This window comes from Elgaria multicarinata, chromosome 2 (genome assembly GCF_023053635.1).
Source record: "Elgaria multicarinata webbii isolate HBS135686 ecotype San Diego chromosome 2, rElgMul1.1.pri, whole genome shotgun sequence".
Classification (NCBI taxonomy): Eukaryota; Metazoa; Chordata; class Lepidosauria; order Squamata; family Anguidae; genus Elgaria; species Elgaria multicarinata.
Window position 1 is genome coordinate 145,014,946 of NC_086172.1, and position 18,209 is coordinate 145,033,154.

Sequence of the window (18,209 nt, forward strand, 5' to 3'; positions counted from 1 at the left end):
GACTTCTCAAGCTGGGTGCCTATGGGCACCATGCATAAATGGAGCCCATGGGCGCCTGGCACAATGCAACAGCCTCCACAGGTAAATTAAGCCATGGGCTGTCATGTTGTGCGAACCAGGTCACTGTATAATGATGTCGCAGTACAGGATATCCTGTTTGTTTGAGGCATATAGACACTGAGCTCTCACGAAATGTTCCCTCTTCACTACAAAAATGTGGGCAGTTTTGCTCTCCATTGCACATGCAGAGCTGTACAAACCAAACTATTTGAAGCAGAACCACTAGATCCAACCTAGCTCTAGTACAGGTATGGGCAAATTGTGGCCCTCCAGAGGTTTAACTCCCATCAGGCCTAGCCAGTATAGCCAATGGTGAGAAATGATGAGGGTTGTAGGCCAAAACATCTGGAGGCCCACAATTTGCCCATTCCTGCTCTATTAGCACATTATTCCCTGCAGTTAGTTGTTCTGGATCCGGATGCACATCCCCATTCATATTTGATGCATCCATCAAGTTCAGTGGAGACTAAGGCCATAGCTAGACCTAAGGTTTATCCCTGGATCATCCAGTGGTCAAACCTGTTCATCTAGGTGACACACAGGGGATCCAGTGCTCAGGCAGGGGTGAACCCTGGATGATCCCAGGATAAACCTTAAGTCTAGCTGTGGCCCCAGTTGACATTTACGATCATCCAGGCCACAGCTAGTCCTAAGGTTTATTCTGGGATCATCCAGGGTTCACCCCTGCCTGAGCACTGGATCCTGTGTGCCACCTAGATGAACAGGTTTGACCCCTGAACGATGAGCAACACGTGTATATCTCCTGGATGGGTGTGAGTGTGTTCAGGATTGGGATGCTAAGAGATAAAGCTGTTTTCATATGTAAAGAAACTTCTCCAAATGATAGGAAAATACTCAAACTATTCACATTACAAAATCTTCATTAAACTGTAGTAAAGGTTCTTTCAAAAAAAGTTCTTTGAAGTCTTTGAATTTTGCCCCCAGATATCTTTTGATTCCACTTTAATCCAGTAGCACAGTTAATCAAGCCCTCTGTAGTTTAAAATATTATTAAACGTCTTTTTGAGGATTTGAATTTTATTCCTGATTATGTGATGAAGATAAATCATCAAATATTCATCATATATTCACAATCATAGCTTGCATTCCCCCTTTGCTTCAAGACGCCTATGACCATTTTGAAGTGTCTTAGAAGGAATTAATGGTCTAGAAATGAGATGTAATGAGTGACAAGAGAATATACTGTCATCATACTACATGAGGGGAATGGGCAGTCCCATCTTTTGCAAAGTTAATCGGCCTTCTGTGACCAATAACAGTTGCCTTTTCATAGCTGAACATTAAGTGCCTTAAAAGCACTCAATGATGTAAAATATGCTACTGATAATATGTAGTCATTTGTTGCAAAAAATATGGTTGGTGTTGGAAATTAAAGGCTTTTCCAATTTAGCTAATTATGTTTGTGCGTGCAGACCTGGATCAGGACCAGTATACATGCATAGGATATTGTACCGCAGGAACTGGGTCAGAATTGCTAGTATACTGTCAGCTCAATCTTACTAAGTTAGGTGTGTTAAATCCACTGAAATCAATAGGCTTAGCCATGGCTAGACTAGGCCTATATCCCGGGATCATCCCTGAACATCCAAATGACACACAGGGGATACCGGGAGCAAGCAGGGACAACCCCTCCATTTGCCTGGGATAATCTTTAGGTCTAGCTAAGGCCTTAGATACACCTAGTTCTGCATAGGATCAAGTTATTAAAGAAATTTTTCTGTCCTCTAGAACAGCCCACTGTGGTTTATAATACCTGGTTTTTCAGTGGAGAGTCTGTTTTGAAATCTGTTCCTTGTCTTTCTGCTCTCTGACTGTAATGCAATAACATCAGTGTGTATTCTCGCTCCATTTTTGGGATTTCCATTTAAGAAATGAGAAATTCATACAGCTTTTGCATTTAAAATGTAGTGTGCACTCTTGCTAGGACCATACCTCTTTCACTAGTTCGCATGCATATGATTCATGTGTCGATCTGGCCACAATGCTTAAATTTCTGATCATTAGACGAACTGAGGGGCTCCAAGTTCATGTTTTCCTTACAAAAATGTGTCTGGAGCTCCACTGGAGCTTCTCAGTTAGAAGGAAGGAGGTTAAGGGGGGAAAGCAAGTTTAAGCATTCTCACATGCTGCTTGTCTGCTACAACCCATCTCCTTCCTACACTGCGAAGTAGCCGTCTACTGAGTTTTTACAAACGTGCAAAATGTTTGATTAGACCCTGAGAACTCTTCCAACTTGGGATAGATAAAAATAAATGATCTTTTTATATATATATATAAAAAACAATCCACAGATTTTAAACATTTTAATTCATTTTTAAAGAAAATCATCCATAAAAACCTAAATTTCTCTCATTTACATTTCTTATTTGAAAAGAACATAGTCACCATTAAATCTAATCAGAAATATGCTAAATCTACACTCACAGTCTCATAAAAATGAATGAATGGTTCCGTCACGTTCAAACCTACTGAGTTACCTATCAATCAAACATGGGCATTCATTTCAGTTTTTCCTCTCACAAAAATGGCTGTGTCCAGCCTAACTGTGTCCAGCCTAACAGATACTGCTACCTGTGAAGGCTGTCGTTTCATGCCAGGCACCCATCTTGCCCTGAGTTGTCATGTCGTGTGAACCCAGGCAGCAGGGGGGTAGACAGCCGTCAAATAAGCCATGGTGTGTTTTAGGATTCATTTCTTATACCCATTTTAGGATTTACAGTGATTTTTCGGTCAAAGCACATCTGATACCTATTTTAGGGCTTGTGTCAAAAGACAAACTGATTATTGGTTACTCTTACTCAGTATTTATACTTTGGATAAATCACTGGGCTGCCAATCTTCTCTGAACAACACCATCAGCTTCTAATCAAAGCTTTGCACTTGGAAAAGTTTCTGAATGCTGACTGAGTCACTGACTTAAAGACAACATTAACACATTAACAGAGAATTGACATACCAATAATATCAGCATTTTAAAGTTAAAAATAAGAAAGCTAGGTGATCAAGGTGTAGTAGCAAGGAACAGCAGCTGCTGCCTGCCCTCTCCCACTAGGAACCACAGCAATCGGTATTGGCAGCTCAGCGACACCACCTAACTACCACACTGCAAAGAGAGAAAAAGGGGGGGGGGAGTAAACCGAGGCAGCAAGTCCTTGCAGTCACACAGCCACCTCCATGGGCTCGCTTACAGGATGAGGCCTGCTGATCAACCCCAACTCCTGAAACGTTGAGAGAGAGAGAGAGAGAGAGAGAGAGAGAGAGTGCAGGCAAGCAAGTGAGCTGAGGCTCCGGTGGCTATCAGAGCTGCCTTTGTTTGCTCTTTCCCTCTGGGTGGCATAGTGCAAAGCCACAGCACTGCCCAGAAAGAGTTGTCGCAACTGCTGTGCCACCCAGAGAGAAAAAGAGAAAAGGCAAGTGAGCGGAGGCCGCCCTTGCTCCTTGCAGCCAACTCTGCTGCTCACTCACTTGCTTGGGTGGGAGAGTGGCAGCAGCGCTGCAAGGCGCACCCGCCTGCCTCTGCTTGCTCACCTGAACTCTTTCTTACATCTGTCTTTCTTTCTTTCTAGGTGACCTGGACGTTGGGACTGGAGGGCAGGAAGAAACAGCTGGGGAAGGATAGGGGGTCTCACCAGGGCATGCTATGCAGGCAGGGCTCCACAAAGCACGGAACCAGCCTGTTTCCTCGGATAGTAAGAAGCCTCCTTTCAAATAAAATTGAAGCATCCAAGTTCTGCATCTGTAACCCACAAACATTTCAAAATGAAAAAAAAAGTAGAGTGAGAAAAAGATGCAAGCACGATCGTCCCCTTCCTGTCCCGGGGAGTTTCTTTTCTGACTGCCGGTCCATCATCTCTAGCGAACTGTCCCCCTCCCCTTATGGTTGTCCCGATTCCACCTGTCCAGCCCCTGGATTGGAGTCCTCCGGAGACGTCTCTACAGATTCTGCCTTGCTTGGTCCCAGGGAATGTTCAGAGTTGGTGCGGGCGGCGGAGGCCTCCGGATCGCCTTCTGCGACTGAGGCGGGAATTCCGTCCTTGTTGGGCTGCGCTCCCTTGGAGGAGCACATCTTGAAGCAGACCTGGAAAACCTGCAGCGCGGCCATGACCAGGATCACCAGCATCACTACGGCCACCGTGATCAGGATGAAGACATAGTTGGAGGAGTCGGGATGGGTCAACGTCTTCTCCGTTCCGCCAGCGCTGCCGTTGCCCAGCCCAGAAAGAAAGGGCTCCAGAGAGCTGTTCTGACCCGGCCGGCTACTGCCGTTGGAAGGAAAAGGTTCGCTCGTGGTGGGTGTAGGCGGGGTAGGCCTCGCCGTGGCTACTTCCCCTGTCGCCGCCGGCACGGCGCAGGACTTTTCGTTCGTCCCCAAGCGGGAGCCCCAGGTGCACAGGCAAAGGAACGCGCCTCGGGCACCAAGGCAGTCTGCCGGATCCGCGCAGGCTCCCTTGCTAGGGCTCCAGTAGCCGCTGGGGCAGGAGCAGAGCCTCTGCTCTGTGCCTTCCCAATGGTAGCCGTAGGGCGAGAGACGGCAAGTGAAACGCGCCTCTCGCCTGGGGCACCTCAGGGTCACCACCGTGCCCGGCGGGCTGAACTCCACGGTTGCGCTTTGTAGTCCGTAGGGGAGCGTATAGTGAAGGCCAGGAGACGCCGGGAGCGCGGGGCATGCGCCCGCGTAGCTGTACTTGCAGATATAACCCGGGCTCGCTTTGGTGCACATGTGCTCCTTCAAGCCCCAGGGCTCCAAGCCGGGTTGTCCCAAGGTCACCAGCAGCCCGGCGCATTTCTGCATGGTGCATGACTTGCTCGGCTCCCTCACCCAGTAGGGCGCCTGCATGGTCTCATTCACCGTGGCCTCTTGAATTCCAGCAGGGGCCCAGGAGAAACCCCGCAGCGGCAAGTCCTCCAGAGTGCACTGCTGGGCCTTCCGAACCAGGCCCAGCCAGAACAAAGAGGCGCCTGACCCGTTGGCGACCCCCATCAGCAGAGTGAGGATAGCTTGGACTTCGGCTTCTCCGCTCGCCGTGCTCAGCCTTCCCCCGAGCTCGGCGCAGGCATTCTGGGCCCGGTGGAAGTTCAGGCTGCCCAGGTGGACGCTGTAGCAGGCCCCAGAACCGCGGCACCAAGTGCGCTCGCTCGTGAGATGCTCCGCAGACCCCCACGGCCTGGAGAAAGGTTGCAGCAGGACGAGAGACGCAAGAATGAGTCCCCTCATCTTGACTCCCAGCTCCACAATGGAGGGGGGGGGGGCGCAGATATGGGCGAGCCTGGATTGAAGGAATGTGGTGTCGAGGCAACTCCTTTTCCTCACAGTTCCCAACAATATCTTTGCTCCCACAGCCTTCCCTTGGAGTAGTTGAAAGGAAATGTGTCAGGGGCTAGGCCTTGACCTGACATCCTTGATTTGTTGAAGTGCATGTGCCAAGGGCTCCTTTCCAAAACAGGGAAACATCTGATAAAACCAATCTCCAGGGACGACAGGGGATATTTTCTTGCTTCCACTTCACAGGGGATCATTGGAGAAATGTCTACATAAATCACACATAAGAAAGCAGACTGGCATTCTAAGGTACTATTCTTGCATGCATATAACTCCAAATCATTTCCCCCAGCTGTGTTAGTAAACATAGTTCAGATGTCTAAACTATTGGATTATTTGGGCTGTGTAGCACAGATTTCAACATATCAAACTATTAACACAATAATTGCTTAATGAAATTTAGTGGAATGCAATAGAATTACAATTCTAGTTAACTTAGCCAGCCCCAACTGGTGGTCTCCAGGTGTGTTGGGCCTTAGCTAGACCTACCTTCTATCCCACAATGGAGGAGGGAAGGTCTCGCATTGTGATTAAGGTGAGATCCCTCCTCCGTTTACACATAAGGTGCATCGACCTCAGGAGGAGAGGCGTTGCGCCCGCCATTTTTTTATTTTTTAAAGAAGACGGAGCGCACGAACAGTCGTGCGCAAAGGTAACTTTTTAAAAAAAATTACCTTAATTTCCCTGCTCCCCCCACCCTACTTCCGATGGGCGCAGCGCTCCTGAGGAGTGCTGCACCCAATGCGCGGAGCTGGGTCAAGCTACGGCAATGGGTCACACGTTCTGCAGTCTTGGGCTCAGCCCGGGACCGCGGAAAAAGTGGGCCCAAAGTGGAGGGCGATATCCCGGGGCAAGGGAGGGATCATCCCTCCCTGATCCTGGGATCCCCTGTGCGTCATGTGGAAGCACAGTGATGATCCTGGGGTTCACCCCAGGATTTCGCCCAGTCCAGCTAAGACCTTGGACTGAACTCCAACAATTCCCACCTAGCAAAGTCATGCTGGCTGGGAATTATGGCTGTTCTAGCCCAACAACTGGACAGCATCAAGTTGGAAAAGCTGAGTTAACCTCTATCACACACACACATCTCTTCCCGCATGCTTCCAAAACCCAGTATGATGCAACTTCAGCAGGGATGAACATCTGTTTCCCTATAGGATATTATATTCGTAGCTTGGGGGTTCTTTTAGACCCATCATTGTCACTTGAGGCTCAGGTGACCTCAGTGGCACGGAGTGCCTTCTACAAACTCTGGTTGGTGGCCCAGCTACGCCCCTATCTAGACAGGGATAACCTGGCTTCAGTTGTTCATGCTCTGGTAACCTCCAAGTTAGATTACTGCAATGCGCTCTACGTAGGGCTGCCTTTGAAGACGGTTCGGAAGCTGCAGCTCGTGCAAAATGCAGCGGCCAGACTGATTTCGGGAACCAGAAGGTTTGACCATATAACACCTGCTCTGGTCCGCTTGCACTGGCTGCCTGTATGTTTCCGAGCCCAATTCAAGGTGCTGGTTTTGACCTATAAAGCCTTACACGGCTTGGGACCACAATACCTGACAGAACGCCTCTCCTGACGTGAATATACCCGGTCACTACGTTCAACATCTAAGGTCCTCCTCCGGGTGCCTACTCCGAGAGAGGATCGGAGTGTAGCAACGAGGGATAGGGCCTTTTCGGTGGTGGCCCCCAGACTGTGGAATGATCTCCCTGATGAGGCTTGCCTGGCACCAACACTACTATCTTTCCGGCGCCAGGTTAAGACTTTCCTCTTTGCCCGGGCATATGGCGGCACATCCTAATTACCCACATGTTTAGTTTTTAATTGGTTTTTAATGCTCTATGTGTGTATGTACTGTGTTTTAGAGTTTTAAATTTTGTATTCTTGTTTTTATCTCAATTTTAGAATTTCTGTAAACCGCCCAGAGAGCCCTGGCTATGGGAGCGGTATATAAGTATAATAAATAAATAAATAAATAAATAAATATTATCCAGAGACTACTCATAGATGGTCAGGCTCTATAATATTATTTATTTATTTTATTTTAAAAATATTTAGGCCATATTTAAGAGTAGATACCTTTCAAAGCAGAGTACAAGATTAAAAAACACTTACAAAACATTAAATAAAATTCAATAAATACATATTCATTAAATGTTTGATAAAAACAGGCTACCAATAAAAATTCAATAAAAATAGAAGTTACCAAACAAGTTAATGCTGGTATCACCTACTAAGGGCTTCATGACAGATGACAAACAAAGGTACTTCCTGAAAGGTTCCCTCAAGAGGCAGCTCCACCATGACCTTCGTTTGTTTTCCAAAATGTGCACAAAAAATAATACAATAAGACCCAAGAAACAGTGATTGGAAGCTACCAGTGACCCTTGCGCCTGGCAGTGAAGGGCACTGCTCTAAATCTAACAACCTATCTTTCTCTCTTGCTGATTTTGACCACCTCCTTCCAGTGGTCTGTAGTGCATAGCTCCCCTTGTTGCTAGTCTAGGCTAAACTCTATGTGTAGTTTTGTCCCTTGTCTTATTTTCTCCTTGGCTCTTCGTCTACTATGCATTGTTAAGGCAACTGCCTACCCTGTCCCACTTTCATTAGCCACTCCTGTATGTTGCTAGCACTTCTGCCTCCACCCCTTATCATATGGCTCTCCTCATCTGAAGTGCTGTGAAGTTTTTTCAGTCCTATCTTTGATTAGCCTTCCCCCATCCCAATCAAGCCTCATTTTACCCCATCCCTTTCTTCAGAATTTTATTGTCTACTTTCTACCCTTCCATTTCCTTTGTTCTGGACACCCTGTCCCATAGGTTTCCTTATTTCTGGGACCTGTTCTCAGTCTTCAGTTGGCTTCTGGGTGAGATTTTAATTCCACCCAAATTGACAATTGTCTTTTCCTTCACAGGATCTATACTGGGGTTTTCCTTGAGCAACTGAACATTCTGAGCTATTACACCAGCCAGAATCAGCATCAGACTTTTCACCACGAGGAGCACAATGCTATATGATTTTATATGAAACGCAAATTGGTTATCATTGCTGCTTTTGTTCACAAGTGAAATTGAGAACTTTTTTAAAAAAAAAATTGCCTTGATTAAAAATAAAATCAGGGCAAGAGCCATAGCTCAGAGGTAGAGCATCTGCTTTACATGCAGAAGTTGCAGGTTCAATGCCCAGCATCTTTAGTAGGGCAAGGAAAGATACCTGTCTGAAACCCTTGAGAGCCACTGTCAAGTCACTGAAGACAATACTGAACTAAGTGGACCAATGGTTGACTTGGTATAAGGCAGCTCCCTATGTTCTTAAACTCCCCCTTGTTTTTCTAATGTTCAGTTGCATATAAAGTCACAGGATATTCAAATGAGCAATGGCATACGCAACATACAAATCCAGGAAGTCCCTGTTTTGGGAATCTTTCCACATATCACATATTGTGGAGGATCTCAAACTCAGGGGATATCTCCAAATGCTAACACCCACACCTGATCTTTAATGATAGCACCAATTAGTGAGAGAAAGATGAATCTCACCCTCTTCTGAATACATCACCAACATTGTCACCAGCAATCTACTGACATCCAGCTTTGGAACAATTTGTTTATGTATTAATTTGTGGCATTTTTATTTGCAACATTTCAGCCAAAAAAAAAGGCTCACAGTGGTTTATAAAGATTAAAAATAAGTCAGCCTCTGCCTTCAGGTTTACAATCGAAAAGTTCTGATCACCTGTGTCAAAAGAGGACAGCATAAAGCTGGGGAAAATGAATAGATTGCTCAGGAGGATGTAGCATCTTCCTGATGAAGAAAGACTTAGGTTTGAAATGTGGAATGATGGACATCTATAAAATTATGGACAGTGCGCAAAGAATAAATAGAAACAAATATTCTCTTTTTCTCAAAATACGAGAATTAGGGTGATAATACATCACTTAATTGTATCTAAAACAAGAAAGAGTCCTGTGTCACCTTAAAGAGGAGAATCCACAAAAGCGTATGCCATAATAAAAATTGGTTAGTGTTTGGGTGCCACAAGACTCTGTTGTCATTTTCTGCAACAGATTAACTCAACTACCTGTTCATGGTATCTAAACATTTCAGATTTTAGAAAACAACCAAAAATGCTCATTAATGAAAGTGATATGAAAAGGGGTGTCTCAGGAACCATAACTGCTCCATGGATAGCGTAATAGTGATTTTTCAGATTAATTAAAAGTAAATGACTTCTAGGAAGTTAATTCTCAGGCATTTATTATCATATTTCCTCCCTTTGGCATTTGTTCTGAACAGTAAAAAAAAATGTTGCAGGAACTCTATTCATTTGTAATAGCTCTGCTCTCCGATAACTCCCATAGCCATGCTGCTTGGATAAAACAAGGCAGAATTTACCCATTCCCCAGTGCTCAGCTCAGGGCAAAAGTGAAACAGTATTTTAGTTTTAATCTCCAGAACCAACATGAGCTCTGAATAAGTTAATGTCACCATAATTCATCACCATGGCTTCTCTGAAGGTAGTGACAAAATTCCCATTGTTCTTAGTGCAGCCAAGATTCTATAAGTGGCTGAAATCTGAAGCCAAGGACGAATCCAGAGTAAAAGCTTTGTGGACTCAGAAATTATAACTTTCTAAAACAACAAAGTGTCTCAACACCTTGATGAATACAGATAACTCTGTCCAAGGTCATATTCTGTTGCTAACATACTACATTTTCCTAACTGTCAACCTTAAGTATTTTCTCACAAAGTGCACGTGCTCCTTCCTCTAGCTAGCACATGTATTGCAATTGCCAATTAGAATGTGATTACTTCAGTGTCATGGGCACCTTTTAAGTAGTGCCTGTGATATCACAAATAACAAAATGACTGCAACATTATGCCAAAACCATGTTTATTTAGGTTTAATTTTTTTTCTCATTTCTTTATACCGTTTGGAGAGGCTAAGGACTTCCCTGCTGTACCACTCAAATGCAAGAGTACTCGTGAAGTTCTGTAAAAGGAAAGGAAAGTAAAGAAGCAACAGGTGCAGTGCCTCGCTAATTTGCAGAGCCTTTCTAAAAAGTCTTGTTTTATTTTTTTCAACGCATATATGCTCCACCTCAACAGCTCTGAAGTACAAATGTTAAACACTGGGTTCAGACAACACCATAACCAATAGTAGTTTAAGTAGTCAACCGTCAGTTGAGTGGTCAGCAGTTGGTTATTGTGTTGTCTGTCGGGCAAAAACCAGCCACAGTTGACTATTTTCCCCAAATAACCAACTGAGATAACCAACGCTCTGCAGAGTTGACTATCTGCACAACCATTGGTTAGTGTGTTGTCTGTCGGGCTGAGTGGACGATTTTGCAGGGTTGAGTGGACAATTTCAGAAGGCTACAGAGTTCCCAGGCAAGAGTGGACAAAACTGCACCAGCCGCTCCGCTACAGTCGACACAACTCACAGAGGCTGCTGCGATAACACCGGGAGGACTGAGGGAGGAGGAAGGGCAGGGAGAGGTGTGGAGGCTGTGTTAGTCAAACTGCGGGCTGACTATTAGTCTACTTGACGCCAGCCCCAACCACTCCACAGTTGTATAGGAACATGTTGTGTGGGGAGTACCCACAAAATAACCAAGAGTTGACTATTAACCCGCCATTGACTAAAGAGTTGTCTGAATGCAGCCTACACACACACACCAACTGTGGGTATTTAATATGCTGATTCTTCCTTGATTAGGACTATTGTGACAGTAGCATTATGAGCAATGTCTAGTTTTCTTAGCATGTGTACAAGCTAGATTTCATATATAATATCAATGGCACACAACTGCACTCAGTTGAGGAATAGCATCAGATGGAAGTATTGTGCTTTCTAATGGCTCCCAATACAAGAGTAAATCAAACTCTGGGGAATTCCACTCCATTTGTGATGAGGCAAAGTTTCCTACGGAAATTCACTAGAATAGCAGGAAGCCTTGAGCCTAACCATAAATAAATGAGTTCAATTCCTGGCATTTTGCCTAGACTGACCCTTCAGCTGAGCATCCTAAAGGCAGCAGGTGCTTGCAAAAAAGTTCAGCATAGCCAAAAATTTAAATTAAGGGGAAGGGCATTCTGACTTTGAGCAATTATTATTGAGGTAAAGGACAGGTGGTCACTGTGAAGTCCAATGCAGAAAGAACCAGCTATCCATTCTTCGTATGAGTCTGACAAATTTGCAATGAGACTTATTTCATTTTTTTAAAAAAAAAATATTAACCTCTGCCCCTTCTTAATTTCTAAACACAATCTACTAAGGTGGCCATATGAAAAGGAGGACAGGGCTCCTGTATAGAAAAGATAATTTCAGCTGGTGTTATTTGTATGCATTCAGCACCTGGTGAAATGCCCTCTTCATCACAACGGTTAAACCTGCAGGAGCCCTGTCCGCTTGGTCTCTCTAGTGGAAAGTTGGATCTTGTTATCTGAATATGCATAGGCTGATGGAAAATGTAATGTACATGCTTAATGTTCGTGTGTGTGTTTGACTATGATAGCTCATGCCATAATAAATGTGTTAGTTTTCAAAGTGCCTCAGGACTGTTGAGTTATTAGTTAAATCAGAGAACTTGGATTTAAGCTAGTTTATTTTCACTGATTTCAGAGACACCCAAGGCAGTTAACATGCATGTTTTTGTTAGGTAAATAGCAGCAGGGAAACCTGAGCAGCTTCCAGATTTGGTGGCGGGGGTTGGTGGGTGTCTGACCTATAAAGCTTTACATGGCTTGGGACCACAATACCTGACGGAATGCCTCTCCCAACATGAACCTACCCGCTCACTGCGCTCTACATCTAAGGTCCTCCTCTGAGTCTAAGTTAAATCCTATAACAGTTCCCCAGGTAAGCAAGACAGTTTTGGAACCAAAAAAATCCAAGGTGATATCTAACACTCATGAAAGGACCCATATTTCCTTTGAGACATCTGTGGATTTCTCTATGCAACATTATTCCTAAATGATTGCACTACCAAAACAGACCAACCAGAAGTGCAGCAATAAGTCAAAGTTAGTGACTAGAAATGTAATTTTGAAGTATACATTCCCTATCACTTTAGGTGAGTATTCTCAGGCAGGGTTTGTGGTTTCCATTTTCTTTTATGACAATGAATAAAACACAGCTCATTGAAATCACTGATGATAAAAAAAGCTTCTTAACATTTATGTATCTGATAAAAGTTGCCAGGGCAAAGGATACAAACACATTGCACTTTTCCTGAACTTGGCACGTGGAGCGGGGGCAAGACAAGGTTCTGATGTTCACATTATGCTAAACCAGCTTCCCTCCTCAGCCTGGTAAATGCCAGATGTGTTTCTAGCACATTTGGAGGGCACCAAGTTGGGGGAGCTGTGCTAAACACTTCACAATGAAAGAAATCTTTCACCCTGTTTTCTCCCTTAACTCCACAAATTCAGCCAACACATATTCTTTTATGATGTTGGATTTTTTAAAACTCTCCATCTGTTTATTATAATTGTTTAAACCTTTACAAGGGCAATTAGTTTTTAATAACACAACAAAATATTTTTAATGAGTAATTGAATAAGTAGATATTTCTTTTTGTTGTCTGCCTAGTAAATGATTCATCCACATTGCATTCATGGGTGGAATTATTGAATCAAGCAGGCCTTATATAAGGCTCTAATCCTGTCATGTACTAAGCACTCTCTGGGTTCTAATAAGGGCATTGGTGCTTCAGAATAAGGAAAAGCCTATTTCTCTAAGCCTTAAGATCTGGTTTTTACCTTGCAACTTTTGTCCACAGAAATGCTTGCGTGAGTCCATCTATCTGTGGAGGCTCTCCCTGAGATTTTAGAATCCTGATTTTTCCATGATGTCTTCCTCTTGGCTTTAATTGAAGTGTAGGAAGCAAAGGAACCTACAGGCTGCCAGAGAGCTAATTGTACAATGAAAGACAGGGCACTGGCACACACTCCTCAGCCACCTTCTAAGTAAGATAAGGCACAAGAAGACTGAGAATTTCTCTGCAATTTTCTTCTCCTTTGAATTTCTTTTTTAAAACATTTTTTCTTCTATAAAATTGAATGAGAGTGGTTGAAAAAAATGCAGAAGAAATTTTCAGCACAGTGCTAGAAGTAACCACGCCAGCTCCAGGGCTGGCATATTTTTTGCTCATTATGGGGTGGGGGGGTGTCAGGGGAGCAAGGGGACTTTGGGTCTGGCAGATCCCAGGCTGGACGTATAGACTAAATGCAGGATGGATGCTTAACAAGCCCAATATTTTTACATTCCATTTGTTTTCCAAAACTATAAATCCAAGAAAATTCACAATTGGAATGTAAATAAATAAACAAACACCAAGGACAACATAAATTTGTCCCACCCCCGTGAAACTGAGTTTGAAGAAGTTGAGACTTCCCCAATTCACGTCAGGTTTAACTGTGACAAAGGTGAAAGTCATTCTGTCTTTGAACGCTGTGAAAATTCTTCCTTAAATCTCCATGAAATATTGATTTCGTGCCATGACTCAAATTAATCCGCAACATTGTCAGAAATGCACAGTTTGACTGAGAAAAATAACTAATCACTGGCTGGCTAGTACAGGATTTAATTATTGACAGTCCTCTTTAACTGAGTTTTTCTTTCATGATTCAAACTTTGACTGTTCTACTTGGAATAATTGTGCAAGCAATTTACACATCATTATGCTCTTGTAACTTATTCTGCCGTTTCCCACATTGCTCTCCAGCATGAGCATAAACTGTAATGATTGAACTGCATTGGCTCAATTTTCTTGGCATCAAAAAGTACTTGGGAAGGGGGCGGATTGGACTCGATGGCAGAGAGAGAAAGCTTGATCGACTTAATTAAGAAATTGTAAATTAATAATGCAAAGTACTGTTGCAGAATTCATGCTTGTTAAAGCTTAGACATATTGGTTTTAAAAATGAAGCACATATTTGTGCTACATTCTGTGGGTTTTATTCCTGTTCAGGCCTAACTTGGGTGGTCATCACTAGTTACCTTTTAACTTTAGGAAGTTAAAAGGTAACAGGAATGGTACTGGACAGGTCTATATTTTGTGTGCTGTAGACCACATGCATTTAGCCATAACAGTCTCTATGGATTACATGACATTGGATAGATTTTTCTTTTGATCTTGCTGTGGGACCTCCAAGGACCACATACAGCTCTCCCAACCCACAAGGGTGTCCTCAGTCACTTCAGTGAATGGAAAATGCCCGTGCACATAAAGGGATGCACACAGGAAGACACCCCCTCCATTTAAATGGATGGGGGAATATTTGCAGAGACTTGTGAACACATTGGACCATGCATGGACCTCCATTTGAGGGCACTGACTGAATTTTAATCACCTGATCTTTGTCATAGACATAGAATTGGAAGGGACCATTTAGGCCATCGAGTCTGACCCCCTGCTCAGTGCAGACATCCAGTTTATCCCTGACAAATGGCTGCCAATTCTACACTCGAATTGTGTAGTCTGTGATGTCCTTGGCTGCATGTTGATCTGTTGGTTTGATTCTGAAAGATATGAGAGTGAAAAGGGGGGGATTAAAAATCAGTATTTCAGCATGGCTTAGATTCACTTATAAAACTATGTTTCGCTTAAGATAAAAGACAGGCAATGCTAGCAGAAGAGTAGCTGGGATTTCCTAAGGCTGAATGCTTCTACAGAAAGGTTTTCCCACTCCTTGGTTGAGAAATCTGGGGGTTCACCAACTTGGGGGTTGTTGTTTTTACCATCCTTGGGAAATGTGCATTGTGTTTGGACTGCCTAATCTGTGTCTGTGGAGGCTGGTGGCTCTGATTTCAGTAGGGCTGTGAATCCATTCTGGCTTTCAGTCAGAACCAGCCAGAACTCAAAAGAAGCTATACAAGCTGCTGAACTCTGGCTCCCCCAAATAAGCTCAGCAGCTTGGATAGCCCCTTAAGAGTTCCGGCTGGTTCTGAGATACAGAATGGATTTACAGCCCTACCAAAAACAGAGCCACCAGCCTCTACTGATCTGTTATTCACTACAAAATAGGCTGTTATGCTACACTTTCTTTGAGAAAACGTACATACCTTTCCCTACACTGAGGTTATTTTTCTCCCTAGGGTCAAATCTAGAGTATGCAACTTTCTTTAAGATACATTTTCCTGAGAAAATATTTTGTATCTTTTGTGTCTCCTTGTTCTGTACTTCATTCTTTCATTGTCTTCTCTCTTTCTTTTCTGCGTTTGCACTGATTCCCGCTCTGCTCTCCCTAGGAATAAAGACATTTCCTTAGAGCATTTCCAGCCACCTTATGTGTTGTGCAGTGAATATGCAGCTATTACTCAGCTTTAGGGAAGCACCACTGTAGGGCTTTATGGATGTCCCCCACACACAAGTGTTCGGTGACCATATTGTTATGGGTTTCCTATCAGAGTTCAGTGAGTAAGGCAATGGGCCGGTTTGCACGATCGCCAGGTGGTTATCAAGTCATGGTGGCTTGTTAAGCGCACTGTATTATTATTATTATTATTATTATTTATTTATATAGCACCATCAATGTACATGGATGTGTGCATCACATGCCGTCCCAATTCTCTTAATTACCCTCTCTGCTCCTAAGACAGCCCATTGATTCTGAGCGGTTTGTTAACCATGGCAGCAACCCATGCTCGCCAGGTTTAGATGACACGGTAAGCGGCACCAGTGAGGGTAATTAAGCAAATCCGACTGGCATGCGAACAGCACACAGAGCGTGGTGAACAAGCCACTGTGGCTTGTTAACTGTGTGGGCAATTATGCATACCTGGTCAGTATCTCTTAAACCTGACAGAAGATTGTTGGTGGCCCATTCAAGTGATGTGTCTCAATGGGAGCTAATATTGCCCAAGAAGGCACAGGTCAGTCTTCCCCAACTTGGGGCCCTCCAGATGTTTTTGACTACCACTCCCATCATCCCTGACCACTGGCCATGCTGGTTGCAAATGATGGGAGTTACAATCCAACACATATGTGGGGTTCCCAATTGAGGGAAGCTGGCATACGGGAGGATGAGAATGCTCATGCTTATTCCCCCAGCAGCTAGGGGAAGGGTTGAGCCAGGTGCCTATATAAAGGAAGACAAAAGGACAAGACTGCAGTTTGGAACATAAGAAGCTGCCTTATACTGAGCCAGACCATTGGGCCATCTAGCCCAGTATTGTCAATGCTGACTGGCAGTGGCTTTCCAAGTTTTCAGGCAGGATTCTTTCCTAGCTCTACCTGGAGATGCTCAGCCTTGAACCTGGGGCCTTCTGCATACAAAACATGAGCCACGGCCACTCCCTGAGTTTGATTCTGAGCGAGCAAAGGGATTTCTGAGGTTGTTTTTTTGGTTTTGGTTTTTTTTTTTTTTTGGAAGCTCTGGGCAGGATCTACACTATTCATTACACCGTTGTTTAAGTGCATTGTTGCGTCCTCCCTTGCTACGTTACAAAATGCAACTTGAGCCCAGTCAATCGAAATACCTTTTCTTCTATCGTTTTACCCCGGCACACTCTTCTTTAGAACGTTCTTCATTATGCTCATACCGGCTCTGAAGTAAACCTCCTTCGTCCGGTGACTCTGAGCTAGACCTGCCGGGATAAGCTGCCGGGATACGCGTAGGGACGAGGGAAGCCCTGCAACGTCTTAAAGGGGCCACGTGCGCCCCGAAAGATAAGCGGTTTTTTAAAAAAATTAAGCTTCTGTCCCCAAGAGAGGGTGTGCTGGTGGCAGGTGGGGATGGAGAGGCTATAAGATTCCTCATATCCTGGCCTCTCCCCACCCCATCCACTAGCACCCCCACCTTTCTGACTTTCCTGAGGCTGCTTTTGTGACTTCAGGAAGCAGCCGGCACAGTTCTTTCCATAGTGGGTGCAAGGAAGAGTTGGGAGGGATCAGATACCGGAGTCTACAGCCTTGAAGTGGGGAGGGGGACTCCGAAGAATCCTATGGTCCTAGGATGCTCTCCCGAAACCATAGGATTGCACTCCCCCATAATGTTACATAGTGGCCAGATGGAATGACTCCTGATAGAGACAGCTGTGGGAGGAGGAGCCAAATGGAAGTTGGTTCCAGCCAAAATAATGGAAAACACTTTGCTGTCTTATTTCTCTCTCAAATGTTTCATACTTTACATTAGTGCTAATGGGTTAAATGCTTTGCAAGGTAAAATTATTTATGGGTGATACTCCTTGAGCTTTCTTGAATAATGTCTGCTCACATTTTTCTCCCCACAATCTTCCTTGCTGCTTTAATGCCCCCCAAATGTATGCATTTACTTACAAATGAGATTCATGACAGTGTTAATGGTAATGATAATGTTATTACCCACGGGGATGATGCAGCAACTATGATCACATAAACACATACGGAAGGTTTTATTGCTCATCTCCACAGGGTAGTGACCTGCATCTAAAAAAAACCTCAACAACACATTATCCTGTTACAATGTAATTTAGCATGCGGAAGACCTGATGCATCTGTATGCTAATGAAGTTAAACATTTTCGCTTTGGGAAATGAGTCCTATTAATTATCATTATCTTCATTGAGCGCAATCTACCAGAGAAGCAATTCACATGGGTTCCTGTCTCTGGTCTTTTTCTCCCATAATCCTTTCCCATATATGAAAAGATGTACACATCACTTCCATAATTTTCAACAAGGTTCAGCCCTATGGGAGGGGACAGCGTTGTCAACATGAGCCGTAGTGAGGCATGAACTAGATATTACAGGAGACACAGAACATCTGCCACTTTCTGTCTCTTTCTCTTCTCATAATGTCTATTATAAACTTGCAATTACTCAGTG

General features: G+C 44.1%; 1 protein-coding gene across 1 annotated transcript in view; it reads right to left on the minus strand.

The window, feature by feature from the left end:
- Positions 1–2,497: 2,497 nt before the first annotated feature.
- The window catches only part of CLEC14A (C-type lectin domain containing 14A), a 96,303-nt gene continuing 80,591 nt past the window's right edge, over positions 2,498–18,209 (minus strand). Inside the window, exon 3 of the mRNA XM_063115833.1 lies at positions 2,498–5,348. Coding sequence (XP_062971903.1) covers positions 3,956–5,348 — 1,393 coding nt within the window. The 3' untranslated portion in view covers positions 2,498–3,955. The remainder of the gene's footprint in view (positions 5,349–18,209) is intronic.